The 18,737-nt window shown below is 45.5% G+C and overlaps 1 protein-coding gene across 1 annotated transcript in view; it reads left to right on the top strand.

Annotated features, from left to right (window-relative positions):
* Positions 1-18,737, top strand: part of LOC311347887 (inactive phospholipase C-like protein 2) — a 76,535-nt gene that overhangs the window by 46,064 nt on the left and 11,734 nt on the right. The window contains exons 3-4 of the mRNA XM_084470021.1: positions 5,271-5,474; positions 14,001-14,076. Coding sequence (XP_084326147.1) covers positions 5,271-5,474; positions 14,001-14,076 — 280 coding nt within the window. The remainder of the gene's footprint in view (positions 1-5,270; positions 5,475-14,000; positions 14,077-18,737) is intronic.

Genomic DNA, 18,737 nt, shown 5'->3' with positions numbered 1-18,737 from the left:
CAACTATTCTCGGAGGAGTATCCGTGCCCTTTCTTACATGTAGGTCAAAATTAATTGATGGTCCTCTTGACACTTAATCTATCACAAAGTACGATGTAACGAGTTCCATATTCAGGTCGTAGCCACAGTGCTATGTGCTATCAGCTTCTAGCACCAGCTACACAATCATTTCACGGTTGTCCAATGGATTTAAGTCATGTTAATAATATTTCATTATATTCAGGGGAAGAAATGCCTGCGCTCTCTGTAGCTTACAATGACATTCTCCTTTTACTAATTGTTCCTGCGGCATATTGATGTTAATTTTTTCACTTATGTGTGGGTTGAGAGAGAAAGATAAATTAAGAAGGACAAGAGAGAGAGTGGGAGAGGGAGAGCGAGACAAAGAAAGTGTACAGATCAATAGGATGAGAAGCGTGGGGCCTTTTAAAATGGACTCATTATCAAGAGAAGAGTGGGTGCAGAGCTGCGGCTGGCATCTGAGGCAAGAGCAGAGACGAGACACGAGTCAGAAGCGTCCACCGAGGCGTCTCTCCTTGTCAAGAAGTGTCTGTCTACCCCCTTCCTGTGAACAAAAGTCAGCCCGTGACTCACACAAAACCCCATCCAGAACCACTCGGAGAGGGATGAGCAAAGGAGAGAGAGAGAGAGAGAGAGAGAGAGAGAGAGAGAGAGAGAGAGAGAGAGAGAGAGAGAGAGAGAGAGAGAGAGAGAGAGAGAGAGAGAGAGAGAGAGAGAGAGAGAGAGAGAGAGAGAGAGAGAGAGAGAGAGAGAGAGCTCATCCAGTACTGTATAGGCTGGATTGGACCCTGACCGATGCTGGACTTTAGGTGCCGATGCCAATACCGATATTAGGGAGTAAAAAAGGGCAGATGTCGACATATCGGACGATATTTAAAATAATAGATATGTCGGCCATAATTCCATATATGCCAGGGCTCAAGACTGCGACCAAACTAGCAACAGTTGCGACCATTTATTAGGTTATTTTTTCCTCAGTGCCTGTTTTTTTGTGTACCAGCAAAGAAAACATACATAATCATATAGATTTTCGCAGACATTGGTTGACGTTGACATAGTTATTCATTTATTTCTGAAATAGTATAATTGGTTAAACACATGTTGTATTGGAATTACGCTTAAAAAAAATAAAATACAACATTACAAGTGTTGTAGAGGATGTCAGTGCCTTTCGGATCCACATATCGGCAAACCTCATGCCGATACCAATATATCTGTGAAAACATATATCTGTGGCCAATATCGGGACGGGATGATTTATCAAGGGACTGTCGAACATTGACTTTGCAGTGCTTGGACTCGCTGAATGGCAAAATAAGGGAGGGAGGGAGGGGGAGGGAGAGAGAGAGAGCGAGAGAATGAAAGAGGATATGAGTGCAAGAGTGGCACTTCATGTGTCTTCAACACCTCCACCACCATGCATTACCAGAGAGGAAACACAAAGGGAAAGAAAGGGAGGAAGCAAGGAGTGAACGAGACAAAGACAGGGAGCGATGGAGCCAAAGGAGGACATAGATAGAATGAGACTGAGGGAGAGGTAAGCAACCTGCAGCATAACACGCACACATAGCCTCATTCAGGGAACATGGGTTAGGAAGTGGGCGAATGAGGTAGTGAAGTGGACAGGGCTTGGGCTAACGCAATTAAAAACACAAGCTACTTGTTGGCCTTTTCCACCACTCAAGCATGCAAATTACCCAATGCGCGACATGCACACACACACACACACCCACACACACACACAGACATGCATGTATTAATGTGCTCGCAACACACACAAGTGTGCTTGCACACACACACACACGCACGCACGCACGCACGCACGCACACACACACACACACACACACACCAGACCAACACCCAAACCCACACCGACACCCACACACACACACACACGGACATGCATGTATTAATGCGCTCGCAACACAAGCAAGTGTGCTCACACACACACATCATTAAGCAAACATAATAAATGCTTATATATCAATACACATTGCAGTCTTACAGACCCCCCAGCCCCACCCCCCACACACACACACCGAAACTCATTATCCAGCATTGGATTAAATTAATACTGTATGTTAATACTGGTCTGTTCTGCTCTGCCATTCTTCTTCAGTGAGAGGGTATTTTTTTATTTTCATTAGCTTTGCCTTGGGGCCCCAGTGCGTTTTTAGATAGAGAGAGAGAGAGAGAGAGAGTAGCTCAGGCTGTGCATACAGATGCCAGCTATGGCCCCCCCCTGATTCGAGTAAGGTCGGGCCCCCAATGATGGAACCATCCCCTCCTTCTAATGCAGCTTAGAGGGCTCAACGTGTGGACGGATTCCCTAATGAACCCCCCCCACCTCCCCCCTATCCGGGAAAACACACTAATTTCCTTGTATTTTTCGCCCTTTTTTTCACACTCCACTACCCCTTACTTTATTGAGTCATCTGCATCCCTAATTTTCTCGCTGTCTCCTTACCCACGCTGTAGCTAGATTCTATTGTCGTTTCTCAATACCAAGTACGCGGACTACGTTCTCGCGGACTTGGAAGTACGTACTTGGCAAGTCCGGACTTTCAAGTACAGACTTCCGAGAACGCGAGTACGCACCTGCAATTGGAACAGCAGCGGACTCGATGATGCATTCTGGGATATTTAACGGTCCCAAGTCCACACGAGTCACCTCCGATGCATCCTCGGTAGAACGGCCTCATCGAGAACGCATCGAGAACACTTCCGGGTTTTACGACAGTACTCGCGTACTCGCGTACTTGGAATTGGAACAGTGCTTGGGCTACCACTGATGACGTTTATCGAGAACGCAAGTACACGAGAACACACGAGAACGCGAATTGAGAAATGGCTTATCTCTCTGTCTCGTTCCTACTCCTCACTTAGATGTGAGGAGTAGGTAAGTGGTGGGGTGGTGGGCTTGAACCAGTTTAGCCTGGTCTTTCAGTCACTTCACCCAGGCTTCAGCCAGCTCTGGTTTGGGGCCAGAGAGCTAGATGGACGGATGGCCACTGGGGATCAGAATGAGATTACTACGACATAATGCTGCAGTAAGCAAGTGGGCATAGAAGGATAGCCCAGTGATGAGCGTAGGTTCGACTCCCAGCCGAAAGGTACTGTGTTCGCTCCCCCCCCCAGTGTCCCAGAACCACCTGTGGGGACCCTTGAGCAAGATGCCTCACCCCTAATGACATGTCTGAATTGGAAAAAGAGTGTGCTGAGTGACTGAGTAGTTAAGCAGTAGTAAAGAGTGAGGTAAAGACCAAGGAGGGAGAGGGAAATAGAGAGGGTGGGCGTGGTTGATCCAGTGGCGGTTTTAGGCACGGGCGAAGCGGGCAGCCGCCCGGGGCGGCATTACATGGGGGGCGGCATTACATGGGGGGCGGCACGAGCACACGAGAAAAAAATTTAATCCGAGCCGCGAAGCGGTTTTCTATTACCATATCACTGTGTGGGGAATTGGTATATTGGCGCCCCCCCGTCCCTGTCAACAATTCCGCCAGCCCGTAATCGTGCCCCCCCCCCCCCCCCCCCCGTCAACAACTCCGCCAGCCCGTAATCACGCCCCCCCCCCCCCCCCCCGTCAACAACTCCACCAGTAAGAGGGCGGGGGGGGGGCTCGCCCGGGGTGTAATTCACTCCAGAACTGCTACTGGGTTGATCCATCCATTAGTGCTGTCTGAGCTGTGGTTGGCGTCTGGTATCTTGTGGTCGGCTTTAGATCGTTGATTGAGTTGCATGATGTCACAGGAAGTACTGACTTTTCTCGCTCACAAAGACAAGCACTCTCTTGGCTCTGAATAGAATATAGTGCCCCGAGTGCAATAAGTGCCCTTGACTTCTCATTGATGACAGCGCAAAGAGGCGTCTGAGACGAGTACAGACGAGACGGGCGTGCACTTCTTTAGTGCCATGTCATATCCATGTCGTTACTTTGACGAGCTGGGTCTGTCTTGATGGTAACCACGGGGTTGTTGTTTCGAGACCATCTCTAAACTAAGACCGGGTCCAGACCAAGACCGAGACCAGAGCCAACCAAAGTCAGAGTCCATTCCAAGACTTTAAGGGGGGGCGCGACTGAGTGGCTCTGAATTAGGACAGAGTGGGGGGCGGGACAGGTTCAGGACCATGACCAATCAAACGCTGGACCATTATCCGAGACCATGTTTTTTTTTATTTTATCTGAAGAATTCCTCCGTTGAAATTTCCAACAAAAGAAAGCATTGTTCACTGATTTTGGTTCAAACGGATGTACAGTATTTACTGAGTGACAGAAGGCAATCCTATGATCTGAATCACGTGCAAAACCATATCACTGACCTTGGTAAAAGGCTCAACACAGTGGGCAGAATGAAACATAAATTAATAAATGATGCCTCCCTCAATTGTCACAATCAGCCGCTGATTGGTAAATCATACAGCAACGCATTTGTCTGGAGCGTAATCATATTTTATCATTGTGACTTCACTTCAATGGAAATCAATGCCCATGTCATTTTTTGCTGCTATTCGGTCAATGTCAAGGCGATTGTCTAATGAGACCTCTCGTCCTTGTCTGCTGTGGATACAACTAGGGTGGATTATACATAGGTAATATATATGATATACAATATAATGGCCTACACTTTCGACATATCTCTCAGTTATTGGCGTAATGGGGATGCAGGCGAAGGGCTGTCATAATTAGTTAGCTTGGTTATTTGCAAGCTCACGTTACCTAGAGGGATGTAATGAGCTACTCACAAATGTAGAGTGCAAGCGCTGACAAATTATTGGTCATGGTTTTAGGTTATGGTAAAAAAAAGAAGAAATGCAGACAAACTGGGTTTTACATCCGATTACAGAAACATTTAAACAAATAAATCTAGTCCGAGATTGAGTCAAGGCTCAGAAAAATGCAGTGGATTCCAATACAAAACCGAGACCTTAAAAATGTGTTATCCATAATAACCCACTTCTGATATCCTCAAAAGAAAGGTCATTCCTTATTTTAAATAGAACATTTAATTCCACACTCGGAACTCGGAGATGTAATATTAATTAGAAGTTTATCGGTCAAATATATATTCCAAATTTTTTTATTGCAATGTTTTAATAATTTCATCCATCATGAAACATCTACACGCTAATCCCACGCCCCACATCCACAGATGCATCATACCGCACAACTCGCCGTGAGGCCTGCATCTTAACACCCACAATGCATCATGTTAATCACGCCCCTCCTCCCCCCGCCGCCGTCTCCCAGAACGCCATGGTGTCCTTCAAGGAGCTGTGCGGGCTGACGCCGGCGGCCAACATGAAGCAGTGCATCCTGACGGTGTCCACGTGGCTGATGAACAGCGAGCGCGTGCTGCAGCTGACCGTGGACCTCAGTGAGACCTACCCCACCATGGAGGCCCAGGGGCCCGTGCCGGAGCTTCTGCGCAAAGTGCTCACCGCCTACGACATGGTAGAGTACCACCTCTCTGACTCCAGCGTGTATATATATACTGTGTAAGATGGGGGAGGCGGGGCTAAGGGGGGGGGCACTGCTGTTCCATGTTGGGTTTGTGTTTTGTATTTGATTGATTGGTTTTATTTGATCGTTCGTTCATACGTTTTGCAGCCCAAAAGTCACATGCATTTGAATAAACGGTCAAGGCCTAACGCAAAAAGGCGGGAGGCATGTGTCCATTGTGTACCGTGTCACTGCAAAGTTGTGAGCGTACGGAGTCATTACAATGAGATTACAAAAGATGCCACTGTCATAAATGTGGTCATCCCAGGTTCTGATTATAAGCCTATCTATTCATGCTTTGCGGTCACATGACTACCATGGATACCTGGAGGGCAACAAACGTTGGCAAAATGGCGACGAACAACGGCCAACCAGGGGAATTGCAGCCTTGCAGATTTCCGATACTTCAATCAATCAACTATTTAGACCATATGTCACAAAATGTTCAAATTAGATACGAAGAGAAGATAAACATACTCGCAACTTGTGATCCATACACAGCACCCGCTGATGTATTCATTGCTTTGATGCTGGCAAAGACTCTACCAGACTTGGAGTTTGGAGATATTTACATTTATCTCATTGAGATAAATGTAAGATCCGTCACCTTATACCGCACAAAAATTGAAAGCTTACAGATGGGTTAACAACGCTGTCGTATGGGAGGTGAAAAACAGGAATATCTTCATAATCAAAGCAAAGGTGAATGTTACTATTCCACCATCCACTATGAAATGTCCCCTTTTGTCCGCGATTACATAGCCAATGTGGTCTTATTATAGCCCGATCATTCACTAAAAAACACATAGAAGGATTAAAGCATCCAGCATATGATTTCAACAATGTGTGAGGGCAGGGATGATCGCACAGTTGCTGTTACAGAATGCTGCACGATTTAATCTGCACAGTGGAATGAGCGCTGGGCGGAGATGTTCGCGCATTTCAGAAGCAGGGAGATTCCGTACAAAAATAAATGTCTAATTTGTCAGTTTGACATGTGTATGCCTGGCACAAATGCTCCCGTTGAACTAATATTTCCATAATAATAACTAATATATTTGGACTGAGAGGAACCTAAGGACCGTTCGTGTGGTAAAACTGGCGACGTCCTGGTCAGGTTACTAGGTTTCGTTGCTGGAGTTCTTGCCCGCCAGCCAGTCGTTGTGACGTCACGTGCAAAGTATGAATTGTGACATGTCAGGCAGGTGGGACTTCACCAAAAGAATGGGTTGGTAGTGAACGCATTATTTTTCATTTGCATAGGACGTGCATTGTCTTTGAGGGGTAAAGAGTTAACTAATGTCTGCAGCCCTACCTTTCTCCTTCCATGGACATTGACTGTATTGTTTTATTATTCAATAGTCTTGGTTTTAGTCAGGTTTAGTAGAAATTCAGAACAAGCGTGAAGGAGAACAATCAAAGCATGAAATGGAAACTGTATGCCTTGAAAATTCAAGTGCTGCATGGCTAAGTCTGACAGAACAAGCAGAGTAGCTCTATCGGAACCTGAAAGGCAGTGTAAGCATCTGGGGAGAGTCTACTAAAAAGGGCTGTACAAAAGACTTCTCTTTGTTTCTCAAAGAATAAGAAAATAAGACTATAGCTTTACAAATGAGAAAGACAAGGTCTGAAGTGTGTTGTTTTGAAATTGTTACACACACACACACACACACACACACACACACACACACACACACACACAAACACACACACATTGTGTGTGTGTGACGCGCCTGGCCCGGGTCTGGTATGCTCTTGCCTTTGGTCTCAGTATTAGTATTCGTATGAGTGGTACATCCTCAACGAATCACCGGCCTCTATGGAATAAATGGAATGTAATACATAATGAGCAGCAGAACAATCCGGTCTCTCGTGGGCCCGGGCACTCTGCATTCATGTGCCGTGGCGGGGGGAGTGTGTCGCTCCAAGAGCTGGTTGTCTGAAAGAGTTTTTAATAAGTGACGCTATTAATACAGGGGCGTAGAAGGGTTCTTATGAAATATTAATGAAGGAGTTAATTCAGTGACTTAGAAGCCACTTAATGGAGAGGCTTCACCCCTCGTTATTCGATGTACGTGTATATTATGTACATAGTATATACTGCATGTTTCTGTGTGTATATATATATATATATATATATACTGTATATATATATATATATATATGTATATATGATACTATATACTATAATGCTAAAGATATGATACTATATACATACATATATATATATATATATATTTAAGCAATAGATCACGACAGGCTGTGGTTTACGGTCATTATAAGCAAGTTAAGGGGGTCGCCGTCCCTCCGCTGCGCGTCGGGACGGACAACGCCCCTTAACTGTGGTATAATGAGAACATTTCACTGACTGAAGTGATCTATTGCTTTTATAAAACGGTTACGTAAGTATGGCAAAATGAAAGTCATAGACACCCTCAATTTTGAAAAAGCGAGAAAGTCGGAAAAGCTTTTTTTTTAACAAATACAAAAAAGTAGTCCCTCCTGGCTGCCGGCAAAGTGTACGGCGGTTGCTATGCAACACACTGTAGCGTCCTTCAGAGAGAAGGCTAGAGACGGTAGCTTGGTTCGCCGGCAATTTAGCCTACTATCGAGTTCACTCACCGTGTGCCTATTGCTTTACAACATTTCCACCCTCTCCAGCAATCAACATGTTTTTAGGCTTCAGTGAACTATGCTATTGCTTTTATATATAAATAAACAACAGTTCAAGTTAGGCGCGGAGTGATACTGAACTCCGTAAACTGAACGGGCGTCATAGCTATGTGTATACGCTCAATATACAACAGTTGGGAACCAATCAGATCGCTTGATTTAAGCCACCCGTTTTATAAATATATATATATAGTATCATATAATCATATCATATCACATCATATAACTTTAACTAACTTGGTATTTATTTGTTTTAAAAAGTGTCTTTGTCTGTCTTGAAAAGCACTTCATATAAAGAAATATATGATATATAAAAAAGCATATGCATCCTTTTTCTGCTATGTTTTCAATCGACATACGTTGATTTACTGTCGCTCCCATCTTCACGTACATTGAGTCATGTTTGGTGTTAATATGATAACGACACAAACAGACCTGAACTGCAGCGCTGTTAATAAGGCTGTTTCTTTGCTTAATGCTGACGTTCGCACCAGCCTTGACTAAGTGGGCTAATGCAGCTGTTTGTTTCAACGGGGCCATGCGTGGAAGGTGTGAACATGCTATGACATAATGATAGATGCACACACACACACACACACACACACACACACACGCACACACACACACACACACATACAGGTACACATAGACATAGTGGGTATGTACTGGGACACATACATAGACATGCATCACACATGCATACACAAATTTGGACACATTTGCACACAAAGCCTTACACACATACACACACACATACACACACACTCCCAGTGTGAGAGTCTGGCACTGCGTGAGGCTGTTACTCTCGGTAGCTAAGGATGTCGGGACACAACGATGAAGGTTCCAAGCTAATAGATATATTGACATTCACACACACATAGAAACACACACACACACACACACACACGTTCACACACACTTGCGAGGGAAGGGTGTGATGGAGTGCTGAGGCGAGACTCTTTTCAGTCGATGGGCCCTGCGCTGTTCAGGTTCCCCGATGGTCTCACACTTCAGGCACACAGTGGCCTGAGTTGGGGGGTGGGGGTGGGGGTGGGGGTGAGGAGGGGGGGGGGGGGATCTCTGGGAGAAAGAACATCTTGTCTGTTATGCAACACCCTCGTTGATTGGCCGATGAGTTGGGGTGTCAGAAAGAACGTGGATGCATTTTTTTTGTTCTAGAAATGGACACTGCTGGGGTCGTGACTTATTGTGACTTTGTTTGTTTTCGAGAGCTTGTCATTTGAACTTTATCGGTGCCTTGACACTTTGTCACACAGTGTGTGAAAGATTTGTCAAGCCTGACAGAGCGTCAAGCTTAATGCAAAGACAGAGGACGATACAACTTGACAACAACAAGATCTATTTAGTGTTTACCGGTATTGAGACTCACTACTTTTGGTGTAGATGTACCATGTAGTAAAGCTCAGTCCTCCCGCCTGGAGGAGGTTGATAACAGTCTCAAGCACCATGGCCGGGGTCCCCCCCCCAGGGAAGATCAATATGATCAGCTAGGCTGCAGTCGTACAGTCAATGATTCATGAAGACCAAGCTGCTGTAGCACGGATAACATCCACCACTCACCTGCTGCTGCCTGGGCTAAAGCTTGTTATATTCATACTCTGTTTCTAGTTTTAATATCGTTTTGTTTTGTTTTTGTAACACTTTGGCCTAAAACACACAGCCGTGTCACAGACGCTAAATAATGTTTTTGAATATTCAAATCCAAAATAGACTACAGTCCTATACGAAGTGAGCAAAAATACTGCCCCCTGCTAGTGTGATTCACTCTGTTAAAAATAATATGATTCTATTTATTTCTTTTTTGGGTCGTGCTGAAAAAAAAAAAACGACCAAATGTCGCCTTCAACGCGCTTTTGTCTTTTGCTCGAAACGGGCGGCGGTGAATCCGATCATCCACGTTCCTTTTCCGATTCCCCCCCTCGCATTCCTACCCGGCTCAGCAGGAAAGAGCAGGAAATGAGGTCATCCGAAAGGAAGGAGGAGAGATTGGATTGGCCGTTGGGGGGCGACGGACGCTGGCCTAACGCTGCTATATCTCCAGGAGCGACCCTCAGTGCTAACGCGATGCGAGCGTCTCCCAAACAGCGTCTGCTCGGGCTCTTCAGAGGCTGAGCCCCGCTGACACGCAGCTATATGCAGGACCTGCCAGCAGGGCCGCACTCCATGGGCTCCAGCAGGGCCGCGCTTGTCGCTTCATGCGCTCCAGTTCACAACACATGTTCAACAGACCGGAAACAAAGTTGGGAGCTGCAGACACTCACACATGTCTAGGTTTTGATCTTTTGGGATTTGTGATCTTTTTTTTGTTGTTGTTGTTGGCGGTTCTAGTTCTCCTGGAGTGTACTTTTGTTAGTTAGTTAGCTATTTTGATTGTCAATTCATTGTTCAGTGAGCTCTGAACGAGAGCGATTTCGATTTCGATTTCTCAATGAAATCACACCCTGTAACTGCTATATTCTACAAATAAGAGATGCTGGACAGCCCCTTTGTTAACAACAACTATAACTATCTATTACTATTACTCCATCCATGGCACCCATCCAGCTGAGCTACGCTAGTCTGCGTCACGCAGTTGCACAGCGAGAGTAACCAGAACGCTGTTATTTCGTTTTCAATCATTGCAGGAATATTGTTGATAGTTTAATTTGAAACTTTTCACTTGAATCATTTGATGGCCCAAGAAGAAAAAGTACAAGGAAACAGTGAGGAGGACAAATCCTCTGTGGATGGTCCCTTGTTGGCTGTCCTTAACATTCACAATCAATGTCCTCAATGTTCACAAACACAAGTAGATTTGATACAAGACACAAATACAATGGCCTCTCTGGTGATGGTTGAATCAGCTGCTCTCATTAGCCCACTGGCCTACACCCTGGACTTCAAGAACAGCATTATCTGTGTTCTCTGGGATGTGTGTGTGTGTGTGTGTGTGTGTGTGTGCGCTCATGTGCAGCGCGTGTGCTGTGTGTCCTGTGCTGAACCATACGTCAGCACATCGTAACTCTGTGGACAACGCAACCTCCGGGCCGGCCCGGCGGAACATCACACAACACACGCTGCACACAGGATACACTCAACTCTATCTCTCACTCACACACACACACACACACGCTGCACACAGGGTGTACTCAACGCTATCTCTCACTCACTCACACACGCTGCACACAGGATACACTCAACTCTATCTCTCACTCACTCACACACACACGCTGCACACAGGATACACTCAACTCTATCTCTCACTCACTCACACACACACACGCTGCACACAGGGTGTACTCAACGCTATCTCTCACTCACACACACACACACACGCTGCACACAGGGTGTACTCAACGCTATCTCTCACGCACTCACTTTGCACATAGGGTGCACTCATACACTCCAGTTCTATCTCTGTCTCACTCACTCACTCACTCACTCACTCACTCACTCTGCACACAAGGTACACTCAACTCTATCTCTCGCTCACTCACTCTGCACACAGGGTACACTCAACTCTATCTCTCACTCACTCACTCACTCACTCACTCTGCACACAGGGTGCACTCATACACTCTAGCTCTATCTCTGTCTCTCACTCACTCACTCATTCTGCATACAGCGCTGCACTCATTCACTATCCAGCTCTATCTATGCCTCTCACTCACGTATTCTTCAGACAGGGCACACACATACATTCTCTATCTCTCACTCACTCACTCACTCATTCTTTAAACAGGGTACACACCCACATTCATTGACAGAGGTTTGCCTCGAACAATAAATCGCTGAACACCTCTCCCTTCCGTGCCAATTACCTTTATTATTAAAAGACCAGTATTTGATGCAAACAGTTCATATCCTAGACTGTGGATAGGATCCGACTTTATGGTATTATCATGGTAACAGATTGATGTTATTTTCCTAGACTCTGCTTGCAGACTGTGGTAACCTATTACGGTCCAGCAAGGTCTTGTACGCCATTTAGGTTCCAATGTCAACTGAATTCAGATGTATTTTTGCCAATGCACCAGCAAACAAGAAACTAAATAAATGCCCTGGCAACAACCTTTTCTTCTTATATAACTGTTCAAAATGTTTCTTCAGAAATGCCAGCATAGGTCCTATTCTCCACTAAATCTGAGAGCATTTTATATCGTAGACGTTGGCAAAGCTTCAACCACAAGCCATTCTTACTACATTATTCATACACAGAGAAACAAAGTTACTGCTTATCTAAACCAGGGATTGAATCTGAATGTCCTAAAAGCAACATCGAGGACATTTAGATCTATGATTCAGAAGCTGTACGAGACAAAGCTCGTACAGCAGCAGTGCTAATTCTTCCATATTCATTTTAGTATTTTGAGTAAAGTGGCACTTAACAGGTGCCCTTTTATTATTTGTAGCATTATTATTGTCTTTTAACATAACTATGTACTCATTTTGAATGCCGTTTTTGTTTTTTTGCCACATCTGCAATGATCTCAGTCAGTGATCTCAGTGAAACAGTTGTTGCTGCTCATTGAAGCAGAAATGTTTTCAGGGCACCTTCTAAACAATTTGATGTCCCTCATTCTACAGCGAGAAAGCTATTCGCAGATAGACAGCCTTTGAGGCGGACGCCATTGTTCACGTGACTGGGATTCCCTAGGACGATCAATTGTTGATCCAGTGTAAGGACCTTGATGGACATTAATGAATTCCCTCTTCTCCCCAAAACAATCAATGTACTAAAACAGTGTTGGGCCAAATCCCACGGCTACCAGGTGAAAAACTTGTTAGCTTGTTAAACCAACCTGAAAAGAAGGTTTATGGATGTGACCGTGGATCCACCCAGCTACTGAACAAAAGTGTTTGCTTAAAACAAGCCCTGCTCATATAGTGTTAAGTAAATTGGTATGAACTAGTATTAACAGTGAGTGATAAGAAAAACAGTACACCCACAATGTACAAAGTTTCATGGACATAATATTATTATATATGTACAGCGAGTTGGAAATCATTGTAAAATAAACCCATACGTCGAACGTAACTACATGGCTACCTCACGAAATCAATATTTTAACACAGAATATAACAAGAAATGATTTGTTTTATTTTAAATGATTTTAGAAAACAACATTTGTTAGATTTTACAGTTGGAAATAAAATCCAAAGCAGTAACAGTCTTTTATTCATAGCAGCCGTCTATTATACAAAATGTACAGAGCACTGAATAGCGTGATTGACCAATCAGAATCAAGTATTCATCAAAGTGTGTACAAATGTGTAATAGCATATATCATAACCTTAAACTCCTTGGGTTTAGGTTTTTTATCACATCAGAGCTTCAGAGCCTATGCTCTAATCTTTCATATGTTTTCTGAAATGAAATGTCCACTCACGGTGGTTTTTGGACAAAGGACATCTTATATATATATACCCACGTGTTCGCATGGCTACCAAATAATGTGTGATCTTCCTCTTTTTTTTTCTTCTGTTGCCACACTCGCCTCCTCATCCCCGGGTTTATCTGCCATGTTTGTCTTGGCGGGTGTTCTGTGTTATTATCCCTTTCCTTCCATGTCTGGCTTGAACAGGCATCATCCACTGTGTGTGTGTGTTTGTGTGTTTGCGTGTGTGGGTGTGTGAGCGCGTATGTGTGCGTGTGTGTTGTTGTTGTTGTTTGTCTGTCTGTTTATTTGGCTTGGATTCAGAAGCGGACTCTCATACCAGCGTCCCATTTGCGACCCTGAGCCTAATCAAAGTGTTTGTGTCCCCGTTCCCCCCGCTCGCCCCTCTCTCTCTCTCTCTCTCCAGATGATCCAGACCAGCAGGACGCTGATCGAGTCGGCCGACGTGGTCCACGCCAAGCTCACCCAGGCGCAGCGCGCAGGTAAGGCTGCCGTCTCCCGGGACCACCGTCATGTGCTACCGGGGCGGACGACGCCTTGAATCGTCCAATGAGCCGATGGCATTCGTTGTCACGGATAGATCGTCAAAACGTACGTGCGTGTCGTGGACGGTCCCGATGTGGGAGTCAAATCGTTGTTTTTTTTAAAATCCAAATCGTATCGCAAAAACCGCGATTAGAAACATTCATTCGCAGCGTGGGTGGGCCGCGTTATGGGGATCGAACCCATTACCGGAGCAGTGGAATCTGACCCTAGACATGACCATGAGAGTATAGACTCCGCCTCCTCACACAGTCCCAATGTCGGGTGTCTTTCAACCCTGCAGGTATGATATACTACCAGGTAGCAGGTACCATGTATACTACCAGGTAGCAGGTACCGTGTATACTACCAGGTAGCAGGTACCATGTATACTACCAGGTAGCAGGTACCATGTATACTACCAGGTAGCAGGTACCGTGTATACTACCAGGTAGCAGGTACCATGTATACTACCAGGTAGCAGGTATAATGTATACTACCAGGTAGCAGGTACCATGTATACTACCAGGTAGCAGGTACCATGTATACTACCAGGTAGCAGGTACCATGTATACTACCAGGTAGCAGGTACCATGTATACTACCAGGTAGCAGGTACCGTGTATACTACCAGGTAGCAGGTACCGTGTATACTACCAGGTAGCAGGTACCATGTATACTACCAGGTAGCAGGTACCGTGTATACTACCAGGTAGCAGGTACCATGTATACTACCAGGTAGCAGGTACCATGTATACTACCAGGTAGCAGGTACCATGTATACTACCAGGTAGCAGGTACCATGTATACTACCAGGTAGCAGGTACCATGTATACTACCAGGTAGCAGGTACCATGTATACTACCAGGTAGCAGGTACCATGTATACTACCAGGTAGCAGGTACCATGTATACTACCAGGTAGCAGGTATCATGTATACTACCAGGTAGCAGGTACCATGTATTCTACCAGGTGGCAGGTACCATGTATACTACCAGGTAGCAGGTACCATGTATACTACCAGGTAGCAGGTACCATGTATACTACCAGGTAGCAGGTATCATGTATACTCAGCTCAGATTGTCTAGTGTTGCTGTTGTTGTCATTGTTGTTTGTGGCATTAGTCTAATTTGGTAGAGCCGGATCCCTTTCTGGTTCTCCAGCATCGCCGCTCGATAGCACTGATCCAGAGGGGGTTGATGTCGTCAGAACAAGCCGTTCATTCATCAGTGAGTCAGCCCAGTGTTATTGTTATTTCAGCACGCAGGTGAATACAATCAGCCTGAGAGAGAGAGAGAGAGAGAGAGAGAGAGAGAGAGAGAGAGAGAGAGAGAGAGAGCTCCAGGAACACCAGGCCAGGAAATGTCAACATCCTTTTTAAGAGTGGGAGGGAGATGAAGAGAGGATGGCAGAGGGTGGGCAATGAAAGGAAAAGAGACGTAGATATAGGAACAAAGGCACACAGCAGCGCATTTTCATCCATAGCGTGTTGGGTGGGGGCGATGACCATGAGGTAACTGGTACTAATGAGTCTTTAGTGGGTAAACCCCTATACCCCCCCCCCGCTCAACCCCCCCTTCCCCTCTCCCCTTTTTTGTTAAGCGACCTTAAGTATCTTGAAAGGCGCTATAAAAATCCACGGTATTATTATTATTATTATTATTATTATTATTATTAAACGACTGCCGCTTCACAGATCTTCAGGCTCCTTCATCGTCCCTCGATCGTTCCAATAATTGCTCTCCGTTGGCGCCGCTTTGAAACAGAGTCGTATTCACGCTGATATCTTATTAAATGATGATGGAGTACGACTAAACATATTTCCGTCCGACTCGATTGTTTACCTTGCCGTCGCGTCTCGGTAGGTAATTACCTGTGTCTCACGCGTCTTATTAATTAGACACGCTGAGAGTTTTTTTCTGACGGGCCGTGGGCTAGGCAACGCGTTTTAAACCGCAGAATATCTCCCCATAAATGTTTTAGGCTTGAAATTTCGGGCAGGCATATTTGATGTGAGTGTGCCCTAGATACCATCTTAAAAAATATATGGAGACCGAACCAAAACAAAAATACAAGGGCGTTCCTTCTTCCTCTGCCCTGCTATCGACCCTGTCCATACGGATGATTCTGTCAGCCCAATTGAGGGGGGGGAGGGTGGGGGGGGGGGGGGGGGGGGCAGGAGAGACTGGGACCCGACCCAACGCCACCCAACGGGAGCTCTGGGGGTAGAGCACTAAACACACATGGTCCTCCACTACACACAGCTGCGTGATGGGGGGCTGCTTGGTGCTGCTGGTGGCTGGGGGGGGGGGGGGGGTGGGGGGGGGTGGGGGCAGGGGGGTGGGTGGTTGGGTGGGGTCCTTACAGGCCAAATGTACCAGCCGATCCATATGTATCTATATAAATATCAATTGTGTATAAATATATACATAATAAATACAGATAGATAGATATAGATATAGTTATATATATGTAGATATAGTTATGATAGATCAAACCAGTCAAAACGAGGGCATATCATAGTGGCTATTGATTGAACAGTAGGAGAAGACACCGTGTACTTCCTGTTATGAAAACAGGAAGTAGCCAGCGTCCCAGCAGGCGTGGACGTGGTGATGTGTTTGTGCTCGCGGTGCGTCACAAACGGAAAGAGAGAGAGAACATGTTGATGGCCATAAAGCCATTAACGGGAGGTGGTGTCTTTGGGGCATATTTGCTGAAGATATTACACGAGAAAATACCTGTGGGCTCCCTTTAGACCTGTGTTCTGTTCTCTGGGTGACGGTGACATGATTGATGTTGGAACCCCGTTCCCTCCAGACCTGAGGAAACATTTGGGGCAGTTGAGGCATCGTGAGATGTTTTTATGTGTTCTTAATTCACGTTCTTTGTTCACGGAGGGACGTTTTGTGTAGACTAGCACTTCGCTTGGAAGTATTCAAGCATTTCATGATTGACATGATTGAAACAATAGAAAATGTTTTTTTATAAAATTAAAAAAAAATGCATATAGGTTAGCTTTAAAGGCGATCCATAATCCAATATTCACCCAAAGCCCCACTCCGCCACCACATCACTACAGATGCTCACACACAATTGATTTGCATATGTCCTAGCTCGGTGTAAGTGCTCGATGTCTGAATTAAAAACATGACAATTCTCCCCTTATTTGTTCAACTCCTAATGCGCAGATGTAATGAAAGGCTCTGGGTGGTCTGGGGCGGTAAAGCCATGCTCGTGCCCTCCCCCCCCCTCCACCACTCGGCGTTGTGTTGAAGCTGTCCATCTAGCGCGTGACCCCCCCCCCTCCCCTAATGGCTTCTCCTAGCTTTGTTAAGGCACGGCGGAGGAAGCTCGTCTCCCTAAATACATGAAAGAAATGCCCCCTCACATTTCCCCGAGTCCACGTTGTGTCCTTCCTTTACAAAAGACATAATACGAGGAACACATCAAATAATAATACAAAATACAATATATATATATATATATATATATATATATTTCAAATTCATTCATTTCATTTGCCACAGCCAACAACAGCTGAAAATATTTTTGGTTTTCTCCTTGTCAGTTTCTGGTAATAGGATTCCAATGCAACGTTTATGTTGGCTGTCATTTCTGTTTTTCCCTTCCCCTGTATTTTATAGATGGGTATGGTCTTTGCAAGTCGCCGCCCCCCGTCCCCCCGTCCCCCCGTCCCCCCGTCCCCCTGTGCCCCTGTCCCCGTACCCGAACATGAATATGTGTCGCCTTTTTGAGCCCATTCATTCACCACTGCTGCAGTTTGATTGACAGCTCCTGATTAGTGTCTGAAGGCAGCATCCAGGTGCCATCCTGCAAGTACCTGTCATTAGGCTCACGGGGCTACAATGGTGAGAAAGGTTTCACACAGCCTCTCATCCCGAACGCCGCACTGGGAAAGATAGAGAGAGACAGGCTGAAAGGGAATTTGCATCAAATTGAAGGTTTGGCCACAGTGATTGATTTGATGGCTTAAGTTGCAGTGTTATTTTAGGGTCTTTGTAAAAGACACATGCGATGGGGAGGGGAGGGGGGGGAGGGGTGGGGGGGGCGTCTGCATAGTGGATGGATTGAAAAAGAGTGAGGGAGATGGAGGAGAGAGGTGATAAAAAGCAGAGTAATAAACCAACCCTACATGTTTCCATTTTGACCTGAAATCTTTTACTCGACGGAGATTGTGAACAAACAGAGTGCTTTGGGGACAGATTAATATTCATGGTGCTGCGTTCAGCCTCAACCCAGACAGAAAAACATGCTCGAGGGAACATGTACTGGAACCTCTCTTTGTACCCTGGTTCTAGCCTGGTTCTACCCTGGTTCTAGCCTGGTTCTCTGGTCTACTGGTACTAGCCTGGTTCTAGTCTGGTTCTCTGGTCTACTGGTACTAGCCTGGTTGTCGTCTGGTTCTCTGGTCTACTGGTCCTAGCATGGTTCTCTGGTCTACTGGTTCTACAATGGTTCTAACCTGGTTCTCTGGTCTACTGGTTCCAACCTGTTTCTAGCCTGGTTCTCTTGTCTACTGGTTCCAACCTGGTTATAACCTGGTTCTATTGTCTACTGGTACTAGCCTGGTTCTCTGGTCTACGGTTTGTAGCCTGGTT

Source organism: Micromesistius poutassou, assembly GCF_964030765.1.
Source record: "Micromesistius poutassou genome assembly, chromosome: 1".
Classification (NCBI taxonomy): Eukaryota; Metazoa; Chordata; class Actinopteri; order Gadiformes; family Gadidae; genus Micromesistius; species Micromesistius poutassou.
This window is presented reverse-complemented; position numbering and strand designations above follow the sequence as displayed.